The sequence below is a fragment of the Mercenaria mercenaria genome, chromosome 12 (genome assembly GCF_021730395.1).
Source record: "Mercenaria mercenaria strain notata chromosome 12, MADL_Memer_1, whole genome shotgun sequence".
NCBI lineage: Eukaryota > Metazoa > Mollusca > Bivalvia > Venerida > Veneridae > Mercenaria > Mercenaria mercenaria.
The window spans coordinates 49,279,704-49,302,954 of NC_069372.1; the positions used below are offsets into that span (position 1 = coordinate 49,279,704).

At 34.8% G+C, this 23,251-nt stretch overlaps 3 protein-coding genes across 3 annotated transcripts; all 3 read right to left on the minus strand.

The window, feature by feature from the left end:
• Positions 1–2,562: 2,562 nt before the first annotated feature.
• On the minus strand, positions 2,563–4,007 carry LOC128547128 (transcription intermediary factor 1-beta-like). The gene is made up of 2 exons (XM_053518859.1): positions 3,889–4,007; positions 2,563–3,234 (listed from the first exon to the last, which is right to left on the minus strand). Exon 2 carries the CDS (start codon positions 3,227–3,229, stop codon positions 2,642–2,644), a length of 588 nt encoding a protein of 195 aa, XP_053374834.1. The 5' UTR covers positions 3,230–3,234; positions 3,889–4,007; the 3' UTR covers positions 2,563–2,641.
• Positions 4,008–16,342: 12,335 nt separating this feature from the next.
• On the minus strand, positions 16,343–21,356 carry LOC123534453 (transcription intermediary factor 1-beta-like). The gene is made up of 2 exons (XM_045316712.2): positions 21,171–21,356; positions 16,343–18,936 (listed from the first exon to the last, which is right to left on the minus strand). The coding sequence occupies exon 2, from the start codon at positions 18,929–18,931 to the stop codon at positions 18,071–18,073; it is 861 nt and encodes a 286-aa protein (XP_045172647.2). The 5' UTR covers positions 18,932–18,936; positions 21,171–21,356; the 3' UTR covers positions 16,343–18,070.
• LOC128546164 (uncharacterized) lies at positions 17,139–17,972 on the minus strand. The gene has a single exon (XM_053520566.1). It carries the CDS (start codon positions 17,970–17,972, stop codon positions 17,139–17,141), a length of 834 nt encoding a protein of 277 aa, XP_053376541.1.
• Positions 21,357–23,251: the final 1,895 nt, after the last annotated feature.

A 23,251-nucleotide genomic window follows, 5' to 3' on the forward strand; every position in this document is an offset into this window, starting at 1 on the left:
AATACTGTCAAACTACATTGTATGCGGATTTATGCAGTATGGGTATATAAACTTTGGTTCCCTTCAGACGTAATATCATACACATGAAAACAAGATTTACTTCATGTATACAGCAGTTTACATAGCTTCGCAAGATTTGAATTTGACAACAATTCTATTATACATTTCTTTGAAATGGATGGGAAACTAATATTGACAGTACAGAAGCATGGACATACAGACATGTCCTTCACGGTAACTTGGGTCTCTTGTTTAATATTTTTCTAAGAAATTCTTATGCCTATTTTTCTGAACACCCCTTGATCTTGTATGTCGAATTAAATGACCTTCAGTTACAAAAAAATCGGATTAACAAGCTCGTACAAAATTGCAGATCAAAATAAAATTAGAATGGTATAAATAGATATAAAACGCACATAGAACATTGTATCATAGATAATGCAATATTATTTAAATTCAGTGATCATCCGAAAGAGAGGTATGGGTTATTTTTAGAAAAAAACAACAACACTGTGTGACAGAGACCATAAATAAGTTAGTGACACAACTGCAGTGAATGTTTGCAGTAGTTATACCCATCCCAGTTAAGGTATTAGATTCCTTATAGCAATGTTTACAAAATGGCATTTGCCTGGTATATTCTTAAAGGTGACCGCGTTTTGCAGTGTTTTGCAATTTTTAAACAACTTTTACCGTGCCGTTGTTTTGTATAAATTTTGTAAAACTTATGGTATCTCCTCAAGCTCAAGTAGAGACAAATTTCAAAGTGATGGCCACTATCCGAAACGTTTGCAGAGAACCCATTTTACCATTAGTTTTAATAAAAGGAACATCAAACTATTGGTAAACAATTATAAAACACAAAACAAAAATGTGAATATGATTTTTTCTAGGGTGCCTCAAGTTAACGGATTTAATGAGACAGAATTCTTACTTCAACATTGAAAAAATAAGGTCGACTCCAGTTTCTGTTTTGAATTTTGCTTACTTCATTCAAAAATAACCTTGGGGCAGACGTAAAACCTACCTAAATTTCTTCCACGATATGTAATCTAAAGAATGGAAGCAAAATAGAGAACTTTTACCGCATGTAACTCAATATTTTTAAAGACTTGTAACTCTACCCCTTCTGTTTAAGTAGTAAATTCACTTTGAACAGCAAGAAATCGCTTATCAAATTACTTTTTTTCATTTTTGTACAATAATCAATTAGAAGTCTTGAAAGAAGTAAAAACTTACTAGAAAAAAGGGGAAAAATTTGGTTCCAGTAGGGCTTGAACCTACGCCCCCCTCCCCCCCCCCCCCCACCCCCCACCCCGAGAATTGCAGTAAAAGAAGGTTTATGGTAGGAATTGAATACTCTTCAAAAAGGAGGTACTCTGTTACCCTTCTAATACCTTAAGTGAACATGGCAAAGTATCAATAGCATGAGCTTCCTTATTTTAGACTATACACATTTATATAGCTGCATTGACGGTCGATGCCTATGTACAGTTTCTTCTCTTCACTATCAAGCGCCATACAGTACGGTTTCATACTTATATCTGTCTCCTGCAGTATCATCCTGTTGCTTTTCATATTTTCTGAAACCAGGTGAATGCTGCTGTTACCATAGTCACATACCAACATAGAACCATCTTCCAATACAGATAGTCCACGTGGCTGGTTCAGGCTTTTATGTGTATACCGTCCTACAGCTTCTCCAGACATATTGAAACGAGTTACATTCTTACCAGATGAAGCATAGATATATCTTAACTTTGGACATGTGTAATATATCTGACATCATCTGCTTCACCACAGACCAAGGTTTTCAGAACTTCCCCTGCTAGATTTATCATCTTCGCTTTTCCATATTTCATCCCAACTATCAGACTTCCTTCAAAAAAAGCTAATCCATAGCATGCCTCATTAATTTTCAGTTGCCTGACTTCAGATAAGCCTTTAGAAAATGACAAAATTTGTATCAAGCTTTCATGCTGAAGTGTAACTGCAAGCTGGTCATCTGGTATCAGTGTCACGTCCCATGGTTTTGAAGGCATTTTCAGCTCAGAAATAATTGTCTTCTGCTTGGACACATCCATAATCTTTATGGTGCAGTTCATGAAGTCAGCAACAGCAAGTCTATATATATCAACTACCGCAAGTCCTGTTATTCTGCAAAAATATTTATCGCTGGTATTCTTAGCATTAATTTGACCTAATAGAGTAACAGAGATGTCAGAAGCGGACACACCCACATGATGTCTTGGCCGCAACTGACCATGCGTGGATAATTCTGTTTTATTTTCTTCAGCTTGGACTTGTAATTGCTTAGGTTTGGACTCTTCCTCAGTGTTAAATAACGTTCCTAATGTAGTCTCTGTCTTCAGTAGATTTTTGATTGTCTGGTTTGGTTGAAATATATAACTTTTAACTTTGGTTTCTTCTTTCAATTTTTCTTCGATTTTCGTGTCCCCTTTTATCGAATCTTCTTTTTTCTTGCCATGTATGAACACCATGTTGCATTTCTGGCCTTGTTCGAACGACCTGAAGCTCTTTTGCTGTGTTTCAACCTTTCGTGGCATTGAGTTAGTGTTGAATCTGTCCTCTGATCTTCTCTGGAAAAGAGACAATCAACATCTTTGTAGAGCTGAACTTCTTATTTGTCTAGTGTAGCGTTGATTTTTTGTCGAAACTTTTGAATGTCTGCCTTAATTCTATCCTGATTTTCTTGAATGAGTTTCTTTTTCTCTGTTATAGACTTAGCGATTGCCTTCAAATTGTCATGTAAAGTCTCCAATGATTTTAGAAGACTCTGGTACTGTGAACTTGCTATGTAGTTCTTGGAAACATCTGGAATGTAGTCTATCTTGCAACTTCTGTGGTTCATCGTCATACATGGGCTGCAGCCTAGGGATTCATGATCCTTGCAAAAATATTTTATGGCTTTACCGTGATGTTGATCACATGTTTCTGTTAAGTCTAGAGAAGTAGTACCCGGACTCAGGGTTTTTGGCATTTTTGTCTTGTCTAGGAGGATATGGTTCCTACATGGTGCTGGTTTCCTGTGATTTTTGTAGCATGTCTCACACAGGTGTTCTGCACAGTCCTTGCAGTATCCGTAGGCTGGTACCCGAGTTTCATCATGTTTACACGGTAGACAATATAGCTGATCGGCATCATCAGAACTATGGGAAAAGGATGACGAGAAATCTCCCTTTCCGTCTCTTCTTCCGGACACTTCCATACAAGCTGTGAAGAAGAAAAATGTAGTTTGCTTTATCACTTGTACATGTATTTTCTACCGTAATTTGTAAAGCTGTTATTACAATTATTTTCATAATATTCCCATTTTTTCTTTTTGAAACAATACCACTTCTTAGGCCTAAAAAAATTCTTTGTTTCCGGTAACATGCTAAAAAAAATTAGGGTAGGTAGGTCGGAAAATATTTTTTTTTGGATTTTTTTTTATTAAATGGGACTTTTTGGAAATTATTTTGTGTCAAAAAATGAATACAAATAAAGGGGTTATACCTTTAGAGCATCAGTAAGTTGATTTCTAACATCCCTGACCATGTTTAAGGCAGGAAAAGTGCAGTTTTGCAACTTTTTATCAAAAAAGTTGAAAACATTTTTCTCCAAGGCAATAAAAACATTTAGGGTCGGGCTAAAAATTTAGAGTAGGTCGGGATATCGGAAACAAACATTTTTTACGCCTTATTTTTATTATCAGGCATATAGTTACATATTCTGAATGTAAACACGTTATACGCCAAAGTATATTTGAAATATCAAATGAGTACATAGATGTAATAAGATTATCTGAATTTAAAAGAATCAAGCCCGTACCTCAACTAAATGCACTCTTTATTATTTTCTCACAATAAAATATAAAAACAAACTTACCATCGGTCCAAAGAAACACTTTGATTTTGATTATTTCTGTTCAAATAAATAATTTATCAAGTCAATGTCAGCAAAAATATGTCCTTTCTTCTAGGAATTTTAATGTAGGTTAAACTACCTTGTTCTATTTGATATATAAAGAGAGATAATTTATTGATAATTTCTGTTTTATTCAATATACAGTTACTCCTCGTGTTCAAATATCAATGTTAAATTAACTTTATAAAAGAAATTATTAAATCCAGTATATATATTTTAAAAGATATTCATGCGTGTACTGGTAATTTTAATTTATATTTATATCATAACTTGATTATGAAGGAAATTATAATATTCATAACTTTATCATGACATCACAGTACATTAAGGGTTCTAACTGACCAATCAGAGAGCTGCATTTTCGAGCACCTGCCAGTTTCCACTTGGGTATAATTAAGTATATTTACACTGAACATACAGTGATTTTAGAAATAAATACCACATTATTTAAGAAATCAAATTAAGATTTGTCACTGTACATGCCCCAGATGATGCTACAAACAACAAAACTATGAAGTTTCATTGAAATATTATATAGATTTAATACCTTTATTTTAGTTAAAAGTTTTTGATTTTACACAGGGAGTCTATGATAAAGTCCGAGTAAAATGTAATCATTACCCAAGTGAAATTAGTATCATTCCGCAAAGTTTTGGACAAGTTAAAATTATGAATAGCACCTTTTACAACATTGCTATCAAAAATAAGACACCAAATACACACATGCATCCACCACAGTACATTAATACATTAGAAGTGACATAAACTAATGCAACTATGCAGAAATCACTATGAATAATGCAAAAATCACAAAGGAACAAAGCAGAAATCACAAGGGAACAAAGCAGAAATCACAAGGGAACAAAGCAGAAACTGCTTTGAAATCACAAGGGAACAAAGTAGAAATCACAAGGGAACAAAGCACAAGGGAACAAAGCAGAAATCACAAGGGAACAAAGCAGAAATCACAAGGGAACAAAGTCGAAACTGCTTTGAAATCACAAGGGAACAAAGCACAAGGAAACAAAGCAGAAATCACAAGGAAACAAAGCAGAAATCACAACGGAACAAAGCAGAAACTGCTTTGAAACCACAAGGGAACAAAGCAGAAATCACAAGGGAACATAGCAGAAATCACAAGCAAGGGAACAAAGCAGAACAAAGCAGAAATCACAAGGGAACAAAGCAGAAATCACAATGGAACAAGGCAGAAATCAAAAAGAAGCAAATATCATTAAAGAGACCAATATCTATGAAAATGTCGGCCGTTTCAAAATAGCATGCGACGAATAGAATCATTTTAATGTTGATATTATTTCTATTTAAACATATACATGTACAAATAAAGTGAAAGACTGCATTCAAAGTAGAGATTGTAGGCAACATTATTTATAACAGGATGGCTGCCATATATTACAATATTTTTTTCTAAACACAATGGCCGCCATTTGAAACACAAAAGCGAAATGATGTACATGAATAAAACTGTCTAATTAAGTTCATTGACTATGACTGGTTTACTAATAAGCATCTGAGTTATATTAATTCAAGTGCAACTGCACGTATTTGAATGAACGTGTTATACCCGTATCTAAAGTTTTAATCGCATTTTATAGGAAGACAACTATAACACATATCTTATTCGAACATATTCATTCGTATTACATCAATTTTCAGTTTGCGCAATAGATTTTTTATTCGATATAAAATAAAGTAGCAAACTATATATCACAAAAGTTAAAACATTGATAGAGTTAAACAAATGACACGCGCACGCATTCACAAAATGAAAACTTTTGACTTTCTGCATGAAAAATGAAATGTCACAAAACTCAAGGGGTCAAGATTCGCCGATGATATACTAGTATGTTATCACAGTATGTCTACGTATATAGTTCATCGTCTAGTTATTTTTTGTTTTGTTTTTGTTTGACAAAGAGTCAAACAGACACAATTAAAGTAATATGGCGATTTTTTCTGCTTTGTCCAAGTTTTTGTTCCTATCTATAGGCATTGTTTTATTTACAGGGCTGCAAGCTATTCTCAAAACATTTATTTTGTTAACGTTCTAATTTTCTTTGTTTTTCCTATTAGTGCTAAATGACTGAAAACTTTCGTACAATGTTTAAGATGAAAGACTTTACGTGAAACGGAAAACAAAAATAGATGCTCTTGCCATCAAGATTGATTTCAAAGAACAGTTTCTATACAAATTAATTGAACTGGTGTGCTCGGCAGTGACGTTTGTTGAACCATAATTTTCACACAAACGAGTTCGTCACACGTGTGGAAATTTCGTTTGAATTCCTTACACATTACGTGACAAATACGTACGAATGTGTCACTAGTAGGATTTGTGAACTTTTGGAGCCCCGTTTTTTAACCACTTCTTAGTACTAACGAAATTTTCACAAAAAATGTCCTACATGTGTGAGGCATTCGTATAAATTTTTCACACATGCGACCAATTCGGATGTAAGGGGAGCGGTGGTCTAGTGGTTAAGGTGTCGGCCGCTCAACCCAGGGGTCGTGGGTTCGAGCATCACTTGCGGGGCAGGGTTTTTTTTTCGTGGGGGGTTGGGGAGGGACAAATTAAGGTCAGAGATGGACATCTCGGAAAACACTTTTCTTTTGGGATCGAGGATGGGGTGTATTTTGGGGATGATGCGTGTCAAAGTTAGCAGAATAGCAGGAAACTCCAGCAGAACAGCAGAACGACAAATTTCTAGGGCTTATCTAGGGGAGAGGGGGTGGGGTGTGGTCAGGGTTAAAAGTGAACAATTTTGCAAGTTGTTCTCCTATTCTGCTATTTTGCTGGAGTTATTCTGCAAAGCAACGAAAACACTGAAGTTGGCCGATACTGAACACTGGCTAGATTTTGAAGAGAACGTGTTATATTATCAAAAAACAATGCAAACTTAAGCTATTGACCAACTGACCAGCAATATTTTTTATTTTATTTTTATTTTCAGAAAAGAAAAGCAAGTAACAAAATAATCATGAAGAATAGAATGCCAGTGCCGAGATTTGAACGCAAGACCATCTGTACCGTCGATACACCATACTTACATAGTGAAAATCAACAAAGTTCAAAAGTGCACTCTGGCCTTTTCCGTTGCCTACGGACCTTACAGTGACATGTTTTTATGTTAATCCTGTCGTCCACTAGCTCCACCGCCTGAAGCTCCCCGAAGGCAGAATTCGCAAACTCGGGATGTTTCGGCATGTCTTTGCGATGTTCTGGAACCCTTCCGTGTCCTTCTGGAAACCCTTCTTGCACTTTGGGGCCAAGTCAGTATCGAAACATTTTGAGCATCTAAAGTTTAAAAGTTTGGACGCCGAATGCTTTATTCGAGACGGCTTCGGGATCTTCAAACTGCAAACCATCGGCAGCCATTTGAGATGTTCGGGAACCCGTCGCCGTTTACTCGGCATTTTCGGAAAGCCTTCTGCAAGGTTTCGTTATCTTTTTAGTGATACCGAGCGATCTTTTCGAGGTATGTGTAGGTGACTTACCTCACAGGTTTTGCTCAATGGAGAGCAGTTTAAGACAGAGTGAATATACAAGGGAATCCGGGCACGAGGCCCTAACTCTTCTTCAATAGATTCCCTTGGTTCCTTAACGTACCGGATGTTTAGCACAGATACACTGGGGCTTTTTTTCCTGGGAAAGACTAGTGCACTAAACCCCTGGTGATCCTCGAACCCGAGACTCTTAGATTCCAAGTCGTGCGCTCTATCACTGAATTATCACCACAAGATATTAGTTCAGCATTATTTATAAACCGGCAACATTTTAGCATTCTATCGGATCGATTCGGCAACTCTTCAGCATGTTCTTCAATGTTACCGCAACCTTTCCGATGTCAAGGCTCCGCCCATTTTATTGATTAATGATACCGAAAGGTTCCCGAAACCAGCAAAATTTATCGGCAACTCTTCCGCAAAGCATTGGGCTGTAAGTGGACGGCAGGTCTTATTGTAAACTTTCTTTTCCAAGTCATTCTATAATCCCACTATGCACTGCAAAGTAATGCCAAATACACCAACAACACTATCACTATTCTTATATAGTGAAAATCAACAAAGTTCAAAGTGCACTGTGCTCTTGACCTTTATACTATGGACCTGGGTCTTGCTCGCTACACATTGTCATGATGTGGTCAAAACATGTGCCAAGTTATTTGCAAAACAATCTGTGAATCATGACATAATTGACCGGACACGAAATGTGGTGGACAGAATTATCAATGTCAAATGAATAAGATGTAGAGTGCAGAAAAATATGACATTTTACCTTCTGTGACCTTGACATTTGATCCAATGACCCAAATTCTGCATTGACCATCTACTCAATATGTTCTGTCATCCTGTGAAATATGAGGGTCTGTCAAGCATAGCAAAACAATATGCCCCCGATCTGTGTAAATGGCATAATGTGTTGTTTGGAACACTGGCATCAGAACAGAAAGAAAATGCCTCTGCACATGTTATACCTTACCCCTAGGTATTCTATAAGAACCATGGTCATGAACGGGAAAATATACTAATCTGTTTCAATCGTAAATTTCTCAACATAAACGCACAGTTCGGTGAATGGGTACCTAGTATATTGAACAAGCGATAGTTTATCTTCCATCGTGCACCAGTCACATTGTCTCAATATTCCATATTGCTGAGATTATCAACATATTTTATGCTTTCGTCAACGTTACAGAAAAATCTTGCTTGACCTTCCCTTATGAACATCCGGTCTAGAGGTCACGGCAGTGTGCACATGTTTGGCGAAATGTAAACAAACAAAAACAGAATTAAAAAAATCACATTTTTACAATAAAACTCGAAATGATGAATGAAATTCATCTTGTATATGACCTTTAATTTGAACTCGTACATTGGTCTGAATCTGTTCTGTTTATTTTATTCAGTTTGCACATTTATGCTGCATTTTCACATTTTAGCGAACACGTGTAGCGAACACGTCTAGTAAAATGACGATTGACATACATTTTCACATTAGCCAATCAGAATGGTTTTGTAATCTAGAACGGAACTTCACCAGGGAAGTTCAAGCAAGTTTTTTGTGTTACATTGAAATAACTATAAAATACGCGTTGTTTTTCGAAGATAAGATGTATTGAAGAAATGTGACCGGTACACAATGGAAGATAAATAACCACTTGTTTGATACCCATAGTACACATTTACGGAACTGCATGTTTTAGGTATGAAATGCGCGATTGAAACGGGTTAGTATATTTTTCCCTTCATGACCATGGTTCTTATAGAATACCTAGGGGCAGGGTATAACATGTACAGAGGCATTTTCTTTCTGGTCTGGCGCCAGTGGTTTGGAATGTGTGAAATTTCCGTATGAACAACGTTTCTGCCTTGAGGGGGTATAGGTACAGAACATAATTTTTGCACAAATGTGTGACATATTCGCACCTATTTGTCATATATTAGGATAGTTGGGAATGCGGTATTCATGTAGATGTATGTTTATACAAAGGCAGTAATCAATATGATGCAAAGTGACACACAATCATGCTTGGTAACAAATGAACTGAACTTAGTTCTAAACATATCAAAAGAGAATCTGCTTGGTAACAAATGAACTGAATTTAGTTCTAAACATATCAAAAGAGAAAACAACCATATGCTGATCTATTATCTTACTTCTATGTTTGTATAGACGATACTTGGATTCCCTGCAGTCCAACACCGGGCACGAACATACTATCGCATCACAGATATTCACGGAAACACATCTACAACACTTGAAACTATCCACGTTATTTTCATTTATTTTTTATTCTAACATGACGCGATATGTAAGAAGGCTGAAACTGTTTGTTATTATTCAAAAATACAGTCTGGTATGCGTTTATTTATTGTCTTATATGTGTTGCTAAGAAAGCAAATTGTTCGTGCTTTAACGAATAAAAAACAGATATCCTGTTCAAAGAATCTCGATTATGGTATTTATATCAGTCAGCCCACAGGTTGAATGGCTTAGTACAAAAAACTCTTGATTACTAAGATACCGTGACTTAATTCCGTACATGGTGCCGATGGGTCAGTGTGAGCGTTCAGTGTAGAAATTAATACTTAACATGATAACAATTTTAGCTCGACTATACAAACTATATGGAGAGCTATCCTACTCACCCTTGCGCAGCCATCCACGTCCGCGTCCTTACCTTGTAAATCTATTCATCCGACGGAGTGTGAAAACTCTGTTACAAAATACTCTTTACGTATTGAGTGATTCCTGTGACAGTGACCTTTGACATAGTTATAAACAAGTGAATGGAGTATTGCCATACAATACAATGTCCCTACCATCCGAAAATGTACTGTTGTTAATGCCGGTATACTTAATGGATTTTGTAATGGTAATGTGCACACGATTGCTAATATTTTGTTGGACTGTATTAGTGATAATCTATAAGCTTGGAATGTTTTGTATTACAATTCTAATCATCCCTATGTATTCGATAATTCCATGAAAGTTCTTCTTCTCATAGACACTAATTCAATATATAATTGTTTAGGTCAGCTCTTTGTTGTAAAGATGAAAGCTAGTTTCCAGCGCAATAGATGAACAATGTTTATGGAAGTTCAGTAAATTTTATTAGCTATTAGTGGTGAATTTTGTAAAAGAGAATTATTAATGACATGACAAAATATGTATAGAATTTTTATTTTTTTTTACTTTATAGTTTTCAATGATACTTCAACAGTGCTAAGATTTATCATTTAACAGTCCAAAACATGATTGTAGTCATTCATGCATTTTATTATATTATGGTCGTATTCTTCGTTTAGCAGACAAAAAGCTTTCAAATGATACAAAAAAAACCCCCAGAAACAAAGACAATATGGATTCACGGGGCATCGAAATGTTATCTATTTGTGGATAGGATACCTTAAAATGCTTATTTAAAAAGTTTATGGTTACTAAAATACATTTTGAGCTTACTGAGGTCGCAGATATAAATACATGTATAGACACCGATATCCTCTCTCTTTTTTTTTTTGATGTTTGATTTAAACTTAAAATAGATGTTCACATCATCATCCACATCATATGACACCAGGTCCATAACTATGGCACAATACTGAATGAATTGTGCCCTTTTTTACTCAGAATTGTCGTGAATAGAAGAAGGTTCTTCGAAAGCATTAAAATATACCAGAGTTATATAGCTACATTTTCGTGATAATAACATTCAAACGTGCTTTTAATACATACAAAGGCAGTGATGATGTGGAGCAACTTTTCATAATTTGAATTATATTTATTTATTAAGAACCGAAATAAAGTGAAAGTGCAAAGAAGTATAAACTCGGCCTAAAGCATAGACCCCTCTTATCTCAAATACTTGTCAGTTGGTTCTTCTGATGAAGCAGACTTCTTTTATTTAAATTAAGACATCATAGTATAATGTTTTCGAAAGTTTAGACTTTTAGTGACATTATTACAATATAATAATAAAGGATGTTTTAACTTGATTGATATTTATGCTTCCTGGGAAGATGAGTGAGTATATTGCTTTGCTTATAGGGACCTCACGAACTGCAAATGGTTTCCGGTCAATACCAGAAAAAAACTAGCACGCATTTCAGACTCCTTGAGTCATTTAAGTGACTTGACCGCTGTAACATTGACCTAACAATACAAACAAGAAATATCTTTAAAAATGATGGTCGGCGAATTGTAATAAGGAAAGAAGTTTATGAATTTTTCATGTAACATTCATCTTTCATCTAACATTTTTTTCAAATTGCAAAACTAAACACCGCACTTTAACAATTTAAATGGTTCTCTTTTAATTTTTCGCAAAGGTTTCGTAGGGTTGCAATTTTGTTTCGTTTATCCTTAGACGAATAATTACAGCAGTAGTTTGATGAAGATTCATGAAGCGGTTCATGAGAAGACGTCATTAAACGTGTTTATATTTTAGCTAAACTGGTCCCTATCCCAATTTGTAACAAAATAGCAGGAGACCTTACGATATTGTTACACATCGAGTTTGATAAAAATCCATTACATTTTAGTGGTTAATGCGAAGAAAGGCATATATACTTTTAGCTATAGTGGTCCCTAATAGGGCCCAAGTTCCTATATAAATAAATTTGGAAGAGGACCTTATAATGATGCTCCAGACCAAGTATGACAAAGATCCACCAAGCTGTTCATGAGACGCTGTATAAAGGCATTTCTAGTTTTAGCTCTAGCAGCCCCTAAAAGGGGTCAAATGTCCCAGCTGAACAAAGTTGGCTGCGGGCCTAATAAAGATGCTACAAATCAACTTGGATTAGAATACATGAGAAAAAATCAATACAAGGATTTTTTTATTTATTATTTTTATTTATTTCTAAAATAGGCCAACTGATCCCGCTTTAACAAATGCATATTCGCTATTCATGAATCTTTGGACAATGACGTCACACCTATAAAAAAGTGAAGGTCAAGCAAAACATACAATCGTAATTATTTCAATATTTCTGTAAGTTTGACCGTAGTCATATCACATAGATAAACTGTATGCAGCGTACCTTCATTTCAGTGTAATGAGATTCAGTCATTATATAGCATATATATAATAAAACAGATTTCAACTGAGTTCAATATTTACATACCATACTAAAGAAAAATATTCATATATAATAAATCAGTTAAATAATTTATAACAAATATATCAAAGCAAACAAGTACTCATTTTAATATGCAATCTGAATAAGTCACAAAAGCAAGAAACCTTTTCATATACAGACGACAATTGTAACAAGGAAAATCTTTTAAAAAGCACTTCTCTACATAAAAGACTCTTATCACACCCTTATTCATGTGATACGCAGACCGTATTCAGCTCTTTCTTTAATTTGATATATGTTGGTATTTGAACAGGTTTTTATCATATATATTAAACTTACTTATCATTTTGAGATATATCAATATTCTTGCTAAATATACTGAGCCAAAGTTAGCTTTAAAACTGTGAACAGCGTCGTTTAGGATAAACGCTTTGTCTACATTTCACTCAGCGTAGCACAATCAACAGAGTGAAAGAAATTGACACTCTCATCCAATCAGGCAGAGTGTTGCATAAATCTTCCATTTTGATAAATTATCTATAATGCGTTATCAAGTAGTTTGATTTGCAAACTGAACTCACGTGGCATAGGTAACGAAAACGAATTTAGACGGCGTTCGCCGAAAAACACGTACATGAACTTCTTCCTAGTACCACTAAATTGGCGAATCTCTCATTACAACAAGGTGTTTTTATACCTTTGCTAAAAAGCAGGTCTTGAACTAGAGCTTTCCAACTATCGTCCTGTGAGAAACTTAACATTTCTATCAAAACTTGAGAATGCTGTTTGATAAAACAAACATGAAACTCAAAACTGTCTTTTGCTTAAGAACCAGTTTGAATATGGAAACTATCACTTCTGTTAAATTGCGCTGCTTCGGTTAATGATCTTCTAAGAGGAGGTCACGGCCCTTATTGCAATCGACTTAAGTGCGGCATTTGACACTGTAGACCACGGCATTCTGCTAGACGTTCTAAAAGCAAATTATGGTGTCTATGAAACGTCTCTTTATTAGGAAGACTCCTATTTAAGCCTCGTACTTGAAAGGTTAATATCAACAATGCATATTCATCAGACAGCCAGCTTGAATGCAGTGTGTCCCAAGGCAGTTGATCCGTGGCTGTATCTCACTTATGCTGGAACTCTCTTTTTATGTCAATCCCAAATCCATATCAGTCTACGGTTTTGCTGATGATCATATAGCAAATAAAAGGTTTCGTCCTGCATCTGTTTCCGTAGAATCACAAGCGGTCGGAGACCTCGAAAGTAGCGCAGTTACAATCATTGACTGGATGAACAGAAACAAACTGAAAATGAATACTTCAAAAACTGAATGTAATATGGTTGGTAGCATACTAGTACCTCAATTGAACAAATGTTTTATAAATTCGATTAACATTGATGGTGATGATATCAAACGTTAAAACACAATACGATATCTTGGTGCATTTCTTGTTGAAACCTTGAACTGAAAATTATATAAATCGCAAATGTCGTACAGTCATGTTGCATTACCTACGAATTAAGTAGGTAATTCAACAGGACTGTACGACAATATTTGACCACAGCAGCCACTGAAATTTTAGTTTTGTCTCTAGTTATTTCACATCCGGATTACTGCAATGTCATATTGTGTAGTGTAGCTAACGGTGATGTGTGTAAGATTCAATGTTTTCAAAACATGTGCACAAAACCTGTCCTTAACTGGAGGAAATGTGACAGTTCCAAACAAGCATTGTATGACTTACATGTACATTGGTGGCCTTTTATTCATGTATAGCTGTCACATTGGCAGAGCACCTATGTATTTAACAGAACTGCTTACAGAGTATGTTCCTAGTAGACAAAGCTTGAGATCATTAGAAAATTCTAAATATCGTTATGCTGTTCCATACAAGTGCTAAACAGTCATTGATAGAGATTTCTGTACTATTGGTCCTAAACTGTGGAATGAACTGCCAATAGCATTACCCTAAAGCGAATCACTTGATACATTCAAACAAAATCTTAAGACTGTTTTTTAGATACTTTATAGCATTGTTTTGATTTTTTTGATAATTGTTTCAAATGCGATAACAGTAGATGTTAGATTTTATTTTTGTGTAAAGCTTGTTAGATCAAAGGTACAACGCCATTGAATATTTTATTGTATAAAAATAGGCGTTTAATCAAATTAATCAGTTCTAGTTTCAGTTTCACAAAAACTGTCTTTGATCTTAGACAAAAACAGTCTAACATAATAACTTGAGCAGGGGTGTAATGTAATGCACTTGTGGAGTTCAAGTAACGAATGTATTCCTTCCTGATAAAAACTGACGGAATTCAGTTAAAATGCTGAAGTGTGATAGATTGTTTATAAGCACGTCTGAAAAGGGACATATTATGTTTTCACCCTTTACGGATGGGTGGGCAGTATGGTGGGCAGAAACAATATGTGTCGGCTCAATAAGTAGAATATTCTATATCACGATTAAATGAAAATTGTGTATATCCATACAATTTTGGCAAAGTTCCATAACGGGCAAGTTTGGAGCAGTATCTCTAGATTTAAAGGTTTGAATTGGTCAAAACTGACAGTGTCCACTCGATAACCCATAATTCATCTTTGATGTCAACTATACTGAAACAGGGGATCTATTACTATAAAAATAGGCCAAGTTCGATAACCAGCAAGTCGGACCAGCATCTTCAGACTTGTGATCCTTGAATTGGTCAAAATTGACAGTGTCCACTCGATAACCCGAGTAATTCATCTTTGTTGTCAACTATACTGAAACAGAGGATCTATTACTATAAAAATAGGCCGAGTGCGATAACCAGCAAGTCGGACCAGCATCTTCAGACTTGTGATCCTTGAATTGGTCAAAATTGACAGTGTCCACTCGATAACCCGAGTAATTCTTCTTTGCTGTCAACCATACTTACACAGAAGATGCATGACTTTAAAATCTAGGCCAAGTTTAACAACTAGTTATTTCGGACCAGTATCTCCAGACTTAGTTACAATGTTAATGGGAATAATATCTCTGACAACAACTGGGTAGTCCCAATCAGGCATACGTTATTGCCCCTGAATTACAAAATATTCTGAGAATTGAGTGTCTGATTACTAACTTAAGCACTTCTTTTCGAATGTTCTACAATCTTACAGTCAAAATGTTTATAGGCATATTACCGTGATCAAGTTTGATAACCAGCAGGAGTTATGGCCCTTGAATAAGTCAAAATCGAAAAAATGGCAATGGGTACAGTATTTTAAAAAATCAAAAGTAATTGACTGTGAAGAGCGTATTCTGAGACACTTTTGACACTCTTGTTATTGAAGAAGTACATTTACTGACTTGTTCAAACAAGACACATTTATGGTTTCATTTCATCATTCTAACTGCCAGAATAATGATGTAATAGATGTTACAAGCTACAAATATAAACCCAATAATTTTTAGATTTCAAACATCTTTTCAGAGAAAGTGAAAATGTAAAGTGTATAATTTCCAAGCTTTCCCTATTTTCGGGAGCACCGACTGAAAAATGGGTTTAAATAATATAACCTGTGAAAAGAGCCTTTAGAAGCATAGAATCATCCAAGCAACCTAACAGCAGGCTGTTCATGAGAGATACTTAATTGTGCAAAACATTCCTTCTAGCACGATCTTAAATGGAATTCTATTACAGTAAAACACAATCTTCTTCATGATTCCAAAGGACTGCAAAATGCAACAACACTGTCAATGTACATTGTATGCTGATGTATGCACTATGGATATATAAACTTGAAGCAAATCTGGTTCCCTTCCACAGTAATATCACAAACAGGAAAATAGGATTTACTTCATTTATACATCAGTATACATAGCTTCGTAGATTAGATTTTGTCAACAATTCTGTTATACATTTCTTTCAAATGGATGGGAAGCTAATATTGAGAGTATAGAAGCATAGAAATATAGACATGTCTTGGACGGTCTTGAATGATTTGGGTCTCTTGTTTAATATTTTTGCTAACAAAATTTTAATCGTATTTTTCTGAAACCTGATCTTGTATGTCGAAATAAATCATCTCGAATCACAAAATAATTAATAAATCGGATAAGCAAAGCCTGATCAAAATAGAATTGTATAGACAGATATAAACGCACATAGAGTATTGTATCATAGAGTATGCTATATAAAAATTCAGTGATAATACGAAAGAGAGGTATATGGATTAGTTTTAGAAAAAAATAAACTCCCAAAAACTTTGTGTGACAGAGAACAAAATTAAGTTAGTGACACAACTGTAGTAAATGCTTGCGGTAGTTATTCCAGCCCCGGTTAAGTGAACATAGCAAAATAGCAAAAAAAAGTTCTATGTAATGTAGCTCTCGGTACATGTAATGTATATGGCACAATGCTCTTCCTTATGAATACCTGATGTTCTAGTCCTGGTAATATACTGGTATATGTCTTGATTGTTGTAGGATAAGTGTTTTGGTGTCGATAAAAAACTAATAACAATGGACAATGTCCATACTACATACAATAGGACAGATCTCTAGAATATTACAATTACAAAAACAGTCTCAGTCTATTGTAGTTACTTTAACTTTGAATGACGAAGAGCTACCTTATTTTAGACTATACACATTTAGGTAGTTGCATCGAGTGCCGCTACCTATATACAGTTTCTTCTTTTCATAATCAAGCGCCATACAGAACGGTTTCATATGGTCATCTTTTTCCTTCATTATCATCCTGCTGAAATTCATATTTTCTGAAATCAGGTGAATGCTTCTGTTACTAACGTCACATACCAATATAGAACCATCTTTCAATACAGCTAGTCCATCTTGCGTCCTTAGGCTTTCAAATGTAGGCATAAATCGTCTTACAGCTCCGCCGGACATATTGAAACGAGTTACACTCCTACCAGATGAAGCATAGATATATCTTAACTTTGGACATACTGTAATATATCTGACATCATCTGCTTCACCAAAGACCAGGGTTTTCAAAATGTTCCCTGATTTTACTATCTTTACTTTTCCACCTCTCATCCCAACTATCATGCTTCCCTCAATAAAAGCTAATCTATAGCATGCGTCATTCATTGTCAGTTGCCTGACTTTTGATAAACCATTAGAAAATGACAAAATTTGTATCGAATTTTCATGCGGAAGTGTAACTGCAAGCTCTTCATCTGGTAACAATGTTACGTCCCATGGTCTTGATGTCATTTTCAGCTCAGAAACAATTGTCTTCTGCTTCACATCAATAATCGTAATGGTGTGGTTATAGTAGTCAGCGACAGCAAGTCGATCTGTGTCAGTTACTGCAAGTCCTGTTATGCTGCAACCACGCTCATCGCTGACGGTTTTAACATTAATTTGATCTAATAGAGTAACAGAGATGTCAGAAGCGGACACGCTTGCATGATGTCTTGGCTGCAACTGACTGCGCATGGCTAATGCTGTTTTATTGTCTGCAGCCTGGCTTTGTAATTGTTTAGGTTTGGACTCCTCCTCAGTGTTGAATAACGTTCCTAGTGTATCCTCTGTCTTCAGTAGATTTTTGATTGCCTGGTTTGGTTGAAATATGTAACTCTTAACTTGGTTTCTTCTATCAATTTTTGTTCGATTTTCGTGTACCCTGAATCTTCTTTTTTCATGCCATGTATGAACAACATGTTGTATTTCTGGTCTTGTTCGAGCGACCTGAAGCTCCTTTGCTGTGTTTCAATGTTTATTGTCATTTCGTGGCATTGAGATAGTGTGGAATCTGTCCTCTGATCTTCTCTGGAAAAGACTCTATCAACATCTTTGTAGAGCTGAGCTTCCCATTTATCTAGTGTAGCTTTGATTTCTTGTCTAAACTTTTTAATGTCTTCCTTAATTCTATCCTGATTTTCTTGAATGCGTTTCTTCTTCTGTATTGAGATTTTGATTGCTTTCAAATTTGCATGTAAAATTTGCAATGATTTTAGAAGACACTGGTACTGAGAGCTTGCTGTGTAGTTCTTGGAAACATCTGGAATGTAGTCTAGTTTGCAATTTATGTGGCTCATCGTCATACATTGACTGCAGCCTAAGGATTCATGATCCTTGCAAAAATATTCTATGGCTTTACCATGATGTTGATCACATGTTTCTGTTAAGTCTAGATAAGTAGTACCTGGACTTAAGGTATTTGGCATTTTTGTCTTGCCTAGGAGGATATGGTTCCTACATGGTGCTGGTGTCCTGTGACTCTTGTAGCATGTTTCACACAGATGTTTTGCGCAGTCCTTGCAGTATCCGTAGGCTGGTACCCAAGATCCATCTTGTTTACACGGTAGACAGTATATCTGGTCTGCATCATCAGAACTACGGGAAAGGGATGACGTGAAATCTCCCTTTCTGTCCCTTCTTCCAGACACTTCCATAGAAACTGTTAAGAAGAAGAAAAATGTAGTTTGGTTTAATGCCTTGTACATGTATATACTACTATAATTTGTACAACTGTTACTAACAATTATTTTTCAAATACTTCCCATTTTTATTTCTTTTTGAAATAATTTCAGTATATGAATAGTATCACATGAATAATAAAATTTATTGGAAGTGGTTTACAATGCTTTTGATGAACTACCGTAAGATAAGATAAGATAAGATAAGATAAGAATTTTATTTTCTGAAGGTTGCATACTAAACATTTCCAGTATGGCCTTCAATTAAATTTATATACATTCATACATTTACACAATCATACAGTCATATATAATTAACCATTTATACAAAACTACATATATCAGAATAACTTAAATATTTCTTCGTCAAACACGTCTCAAAATTTAGAAGTCTTAAAAGCAGAATATACAAAAAATGTAAATATAACAGTAGTACTTATGTTTTAAAAGAAGTCTAGAATTTGTTGTCACAATCCCCGCATACGGGTATTTGATGCTCACCAGATTTTACTGTAAAAATACATGTGTTACAAAACCTGCATGTATGTAACAGAGAAGTTGCCATGATTTGTAACCACATAAGTTGGATAGTTATTATAAGATTAATTCACAACAAATCAGACGTGCAAAAAAAGAAAGTCTGTTCCATGAAATAATATACATGTTCTTTAAAGCACGCTTGAACGCAGACATATTGTTATGAAGTTTTGTGTAAGAAGGAAGTGAATTTCATAAATGTGCAGCTTTGTAACTAAACGTTTATTTCAGGTAGTTCGTTTAACAATAGAAAGATCCTATTGTAGCAAGAGAAAATTCTTTAAAGCACGTTTGAACGCAAACATGTTTTATTAAGTTTAGTTTTATGTAAGAAGGAAGTGAATTCCATATGTGTGCAGCTTTGTAACTAAACGTTCGTTTTTATGTTTAACAACAGAAACATCATTGTTTTCGGATGAAAGCAGATTATATAACGATCATTATGAGCAAAATCATTAGCAAAATCATTAGTAAATCCTAAATGTATATAGGACAATCTCTTTTTCTTACTACAGCTGTACACTAGTAATGTAATATGACATTTGCATCTGTTTAAAAAGATAGAAGTTTTGACAGATTTTGATTTTGTGATTATTTTCATAGCGTGTCTTTGCAAAGATGTAATTTTATCAGTGTCCGATTTATGACAAAATCCCCAGACATTGCAACAAGGAATAAGGTCAGTAATTCGGTCGAAAATGTACATGCTTCCGTGGTGTATCGAATGAAGTCCATAATAAAGATCCTAATTTTCCCATTTTTGCGCAAATTCGTGTAGAACGAGTGCTTTAATTACACTTTTTTTCGCTACTAGAATATATTCTGCATGAAAGGAGACGGTTTTCATGTTCATACATCCCACATGGCAAGTTTTGCAGATCGAAACCGGAAGTAGGTGGTTATTGCGCGGACGAGAGCAAATATGCGCCATTTTAGGTTAGCAGACCACAACCGACTGACACTTCACTAGGAACTACTCAACCCCCAGTTTCCTTTTCATTTTTTCGTTAATTTGTGTTAGAACTTTCATGGAAAATAGGTGTAGGAAAAAGTGATGTTTTCTAAAGATACGTAAAGACGGCCTGAAGTTGTCGTTTTTTTTTATATGAAACAAAGAAGGATTTGAATTACTGACGTTTAACCACAATATTCCATGGTCAACATAATATATGTATTGTTAAACAATAGATTCATCCCGCCTGTTAAGAAAAAAATGCAATTCTTCTAAGTACAAAAATGTAGTGCAATTTTTGAGTTTAATTTATTGGTCACGATACTAACATGGAATTGCCAAGACAGAGTTTCATCGAAGTATAAACCTAAAACTTTCTGACACAACGTTTTCTATAACTGAACAATCTAAATTAATTAGGGTTTTGGTACGTTTAATTTTGACTCTAGCGCTAAATACATACATTTTGGTTTTGAAGGATGAAGTGACATGTTATTTGTTTTACACCAATTATGGACATTATTGAGGCTATACTGAAGTTCAGACTGAATATTCGTAATAATATGGGCGGATTTATTTAAGGTGTAGTCATCAGCACATATATAAATATTGGTAGTATTTGAAATCAACGCCATGTCATTCATTTTTCTCTAGCCCGTACTTCAGTTACATACACTTTTATTTTTTTCTAACAATATTAAGCTGATACATAAAAAACGAACTTACCATTGGTCGAAAAGAAACACTTTGATTTTTTCTATTCCTGTTTTTTGAAGACAGTTTATGAAGTCAATGTCAACAAAAATATATCTTGTTTTCTAAGGAATTGTAATGTAGCTTACACTTCCTTGTTCTGTTTAAAACATATAAAGAGAGATAATTTATTGACATTTTCTATTTTATTCAGTACGCAGTTACAACCAATATTTCATGATCATGTAATATAAATTTCGTAAAACTGTCATTTTGAAATAGCCCCTGATATTAGGCACAAGCTTGACATAGGGTAGGTTAAGCTATCAAAATATTTATTTTTGCCCGCAAAATCACCCGGTATTAATTACAAGTAGAAGCCACAGTCTGGTTTTTCCAGATCCATCTAGTCACGTTTGCCACCGTTTTTAACATGACTGCCCAATTTAGAAAGCTTTAATAAAAGGAAGAGGTATTGCTCTTTAGACATTAATTATTATAATGATAAACACTTAATATTAATTTAAAAGGTAACAAATCAACTAGGTAAATATGCAGTTCTTTCTAAAAATATGCCAAACGACCGCCTGGATATAGAAATAATTTTCATGCTATATTATTTTTTCTTCATCATTTGTTTATTTCTGCAGACGTATAAGGATGAAAATAAGGCAGAATTGCCGGAAATAAAGCAGCACTGCAGGAGAAATTAAATACAATGGTGGAATAACATGGACTTACTTTGAAAATGTGCGATATGTATAAATATTTTATGCAAGATATTGATGTTTGCATGTTACATAGTAATACTATGATCATATAAATATAGACATATTTTTCATGCTATATGAATTAGTTTTTCGTTATACATTTATTTTTGCAGTCGTGTAAAGATGATATTGACGAGTTACCTGAAGTCTTCGAAGAAAAAGTTGACCTACTCTGTATAAAGACGATAAGAATGAGTTACCTGAAGTCTTGGCAGACAAGATGGACCTACTCCCGGACTTGTTACGAAAGTCCAGAGTGGGAAATACAAGTTGTCGTTGGAAAAGGTGGGCAGAGTGTAATGGGTTTGGGAGTGGGGACATTTTGCCTGCTAAGACATTTCCTTTTGCGATATATTTGGCATCATTAATACAAATTGCTTTCACCAAGTTCTGTGATTTCTGCTTTCCACGCTGTAAAATTGTTTCATGATTTAGGCGATCTTAAATTATTGATTAGCTATGTCCATTTTAGGAGGAGAAGTAGACAAGCTATTGAACGCTTTAGTGATACCATGGTGTTCATTTTATGAAGTCATAGGTTTGGTCCTTCATCTTTCAGGTGTGTTGTTACAAAAGAAAATTTTATAAATAATTATCGTTATGATAATTATCTTATAGATAAGATAATGGAGAATAAAATCAAACAGTCCAAGCTTAACGTTTGATAGCACCGGACTTAGAAGAATTCTACTATACATACTCCGTGATCCGAAAGACTAGAAAATATAACAAAACTGAGCCAAAGTCACAAATGCTGTATGCTATTATTATCATCGACATCTGTTATTCCTTGGACCCATAAGTCTCCATGGGTAATCTGAAGGTTGTTTTCGACCTGTATGATGCAGGTTTTGAATCCCAGCATTTTTCTTCTCGTTTTAAATGTTTATCAACCATGTTTTTATCATTACAAGGAACAAAACCTAGGACTCTTTGCATGGTAGAAGAAATGATTTTGAAAACATGTTTTGTTAAATAATATAAGATGAGCAAAATGATTCACAGCACATGCAGTGTTAAGGAGGTAGGTTAATTTGTTACCAGGATAAATTCAAATTAGTTAAACCACCGCAATTTTTTGTATATCGTGTAATTTTATATTTAACTGCTACAATCTCAATTTTGTTTATCTCTGTCCCTCCAAGTAAACTTTTTTCCAAGTTTGAAGTACATGACCCTCATTAGGTATTTTATATTGAAAGAAGAAGGAAAACACTTTTCATTGTATTGTGGTTTCATTGTTATCCATAGAAGTCTTCATAATTGATAATTTTACTAGTAATTAAGCTTTAAATGTCGCGGGGCTCGTGTTTCCATGGTAATGCACTTTCTTTCATTTTAAAC

Bases quoted from the DNA above. Each gene is read 5' to 3' on its own strand.
- LOC128547128 (XM_053518859.1), bottom strand. From the start codon at position 3,229: ATGGAAGTGTCCGGAAGAAGAGACGGAAAGGGAGATTTCTCGTCATCC.
- LOC128546164 (XM_053520566.1), bottom strand. From the start codon at position 17,972: ATGCGCAGTCAGTTGCAGCCAAGACATCATGCAAGCGTGTCCGCTTCT.
- LOC123534453 (XM_045316712.2), bottom strand. From the start codon at position 18,931: ATGGAAGTGTCTGGAAGAAGGGACAGAAAGGGAGATTTCACGTCATCC.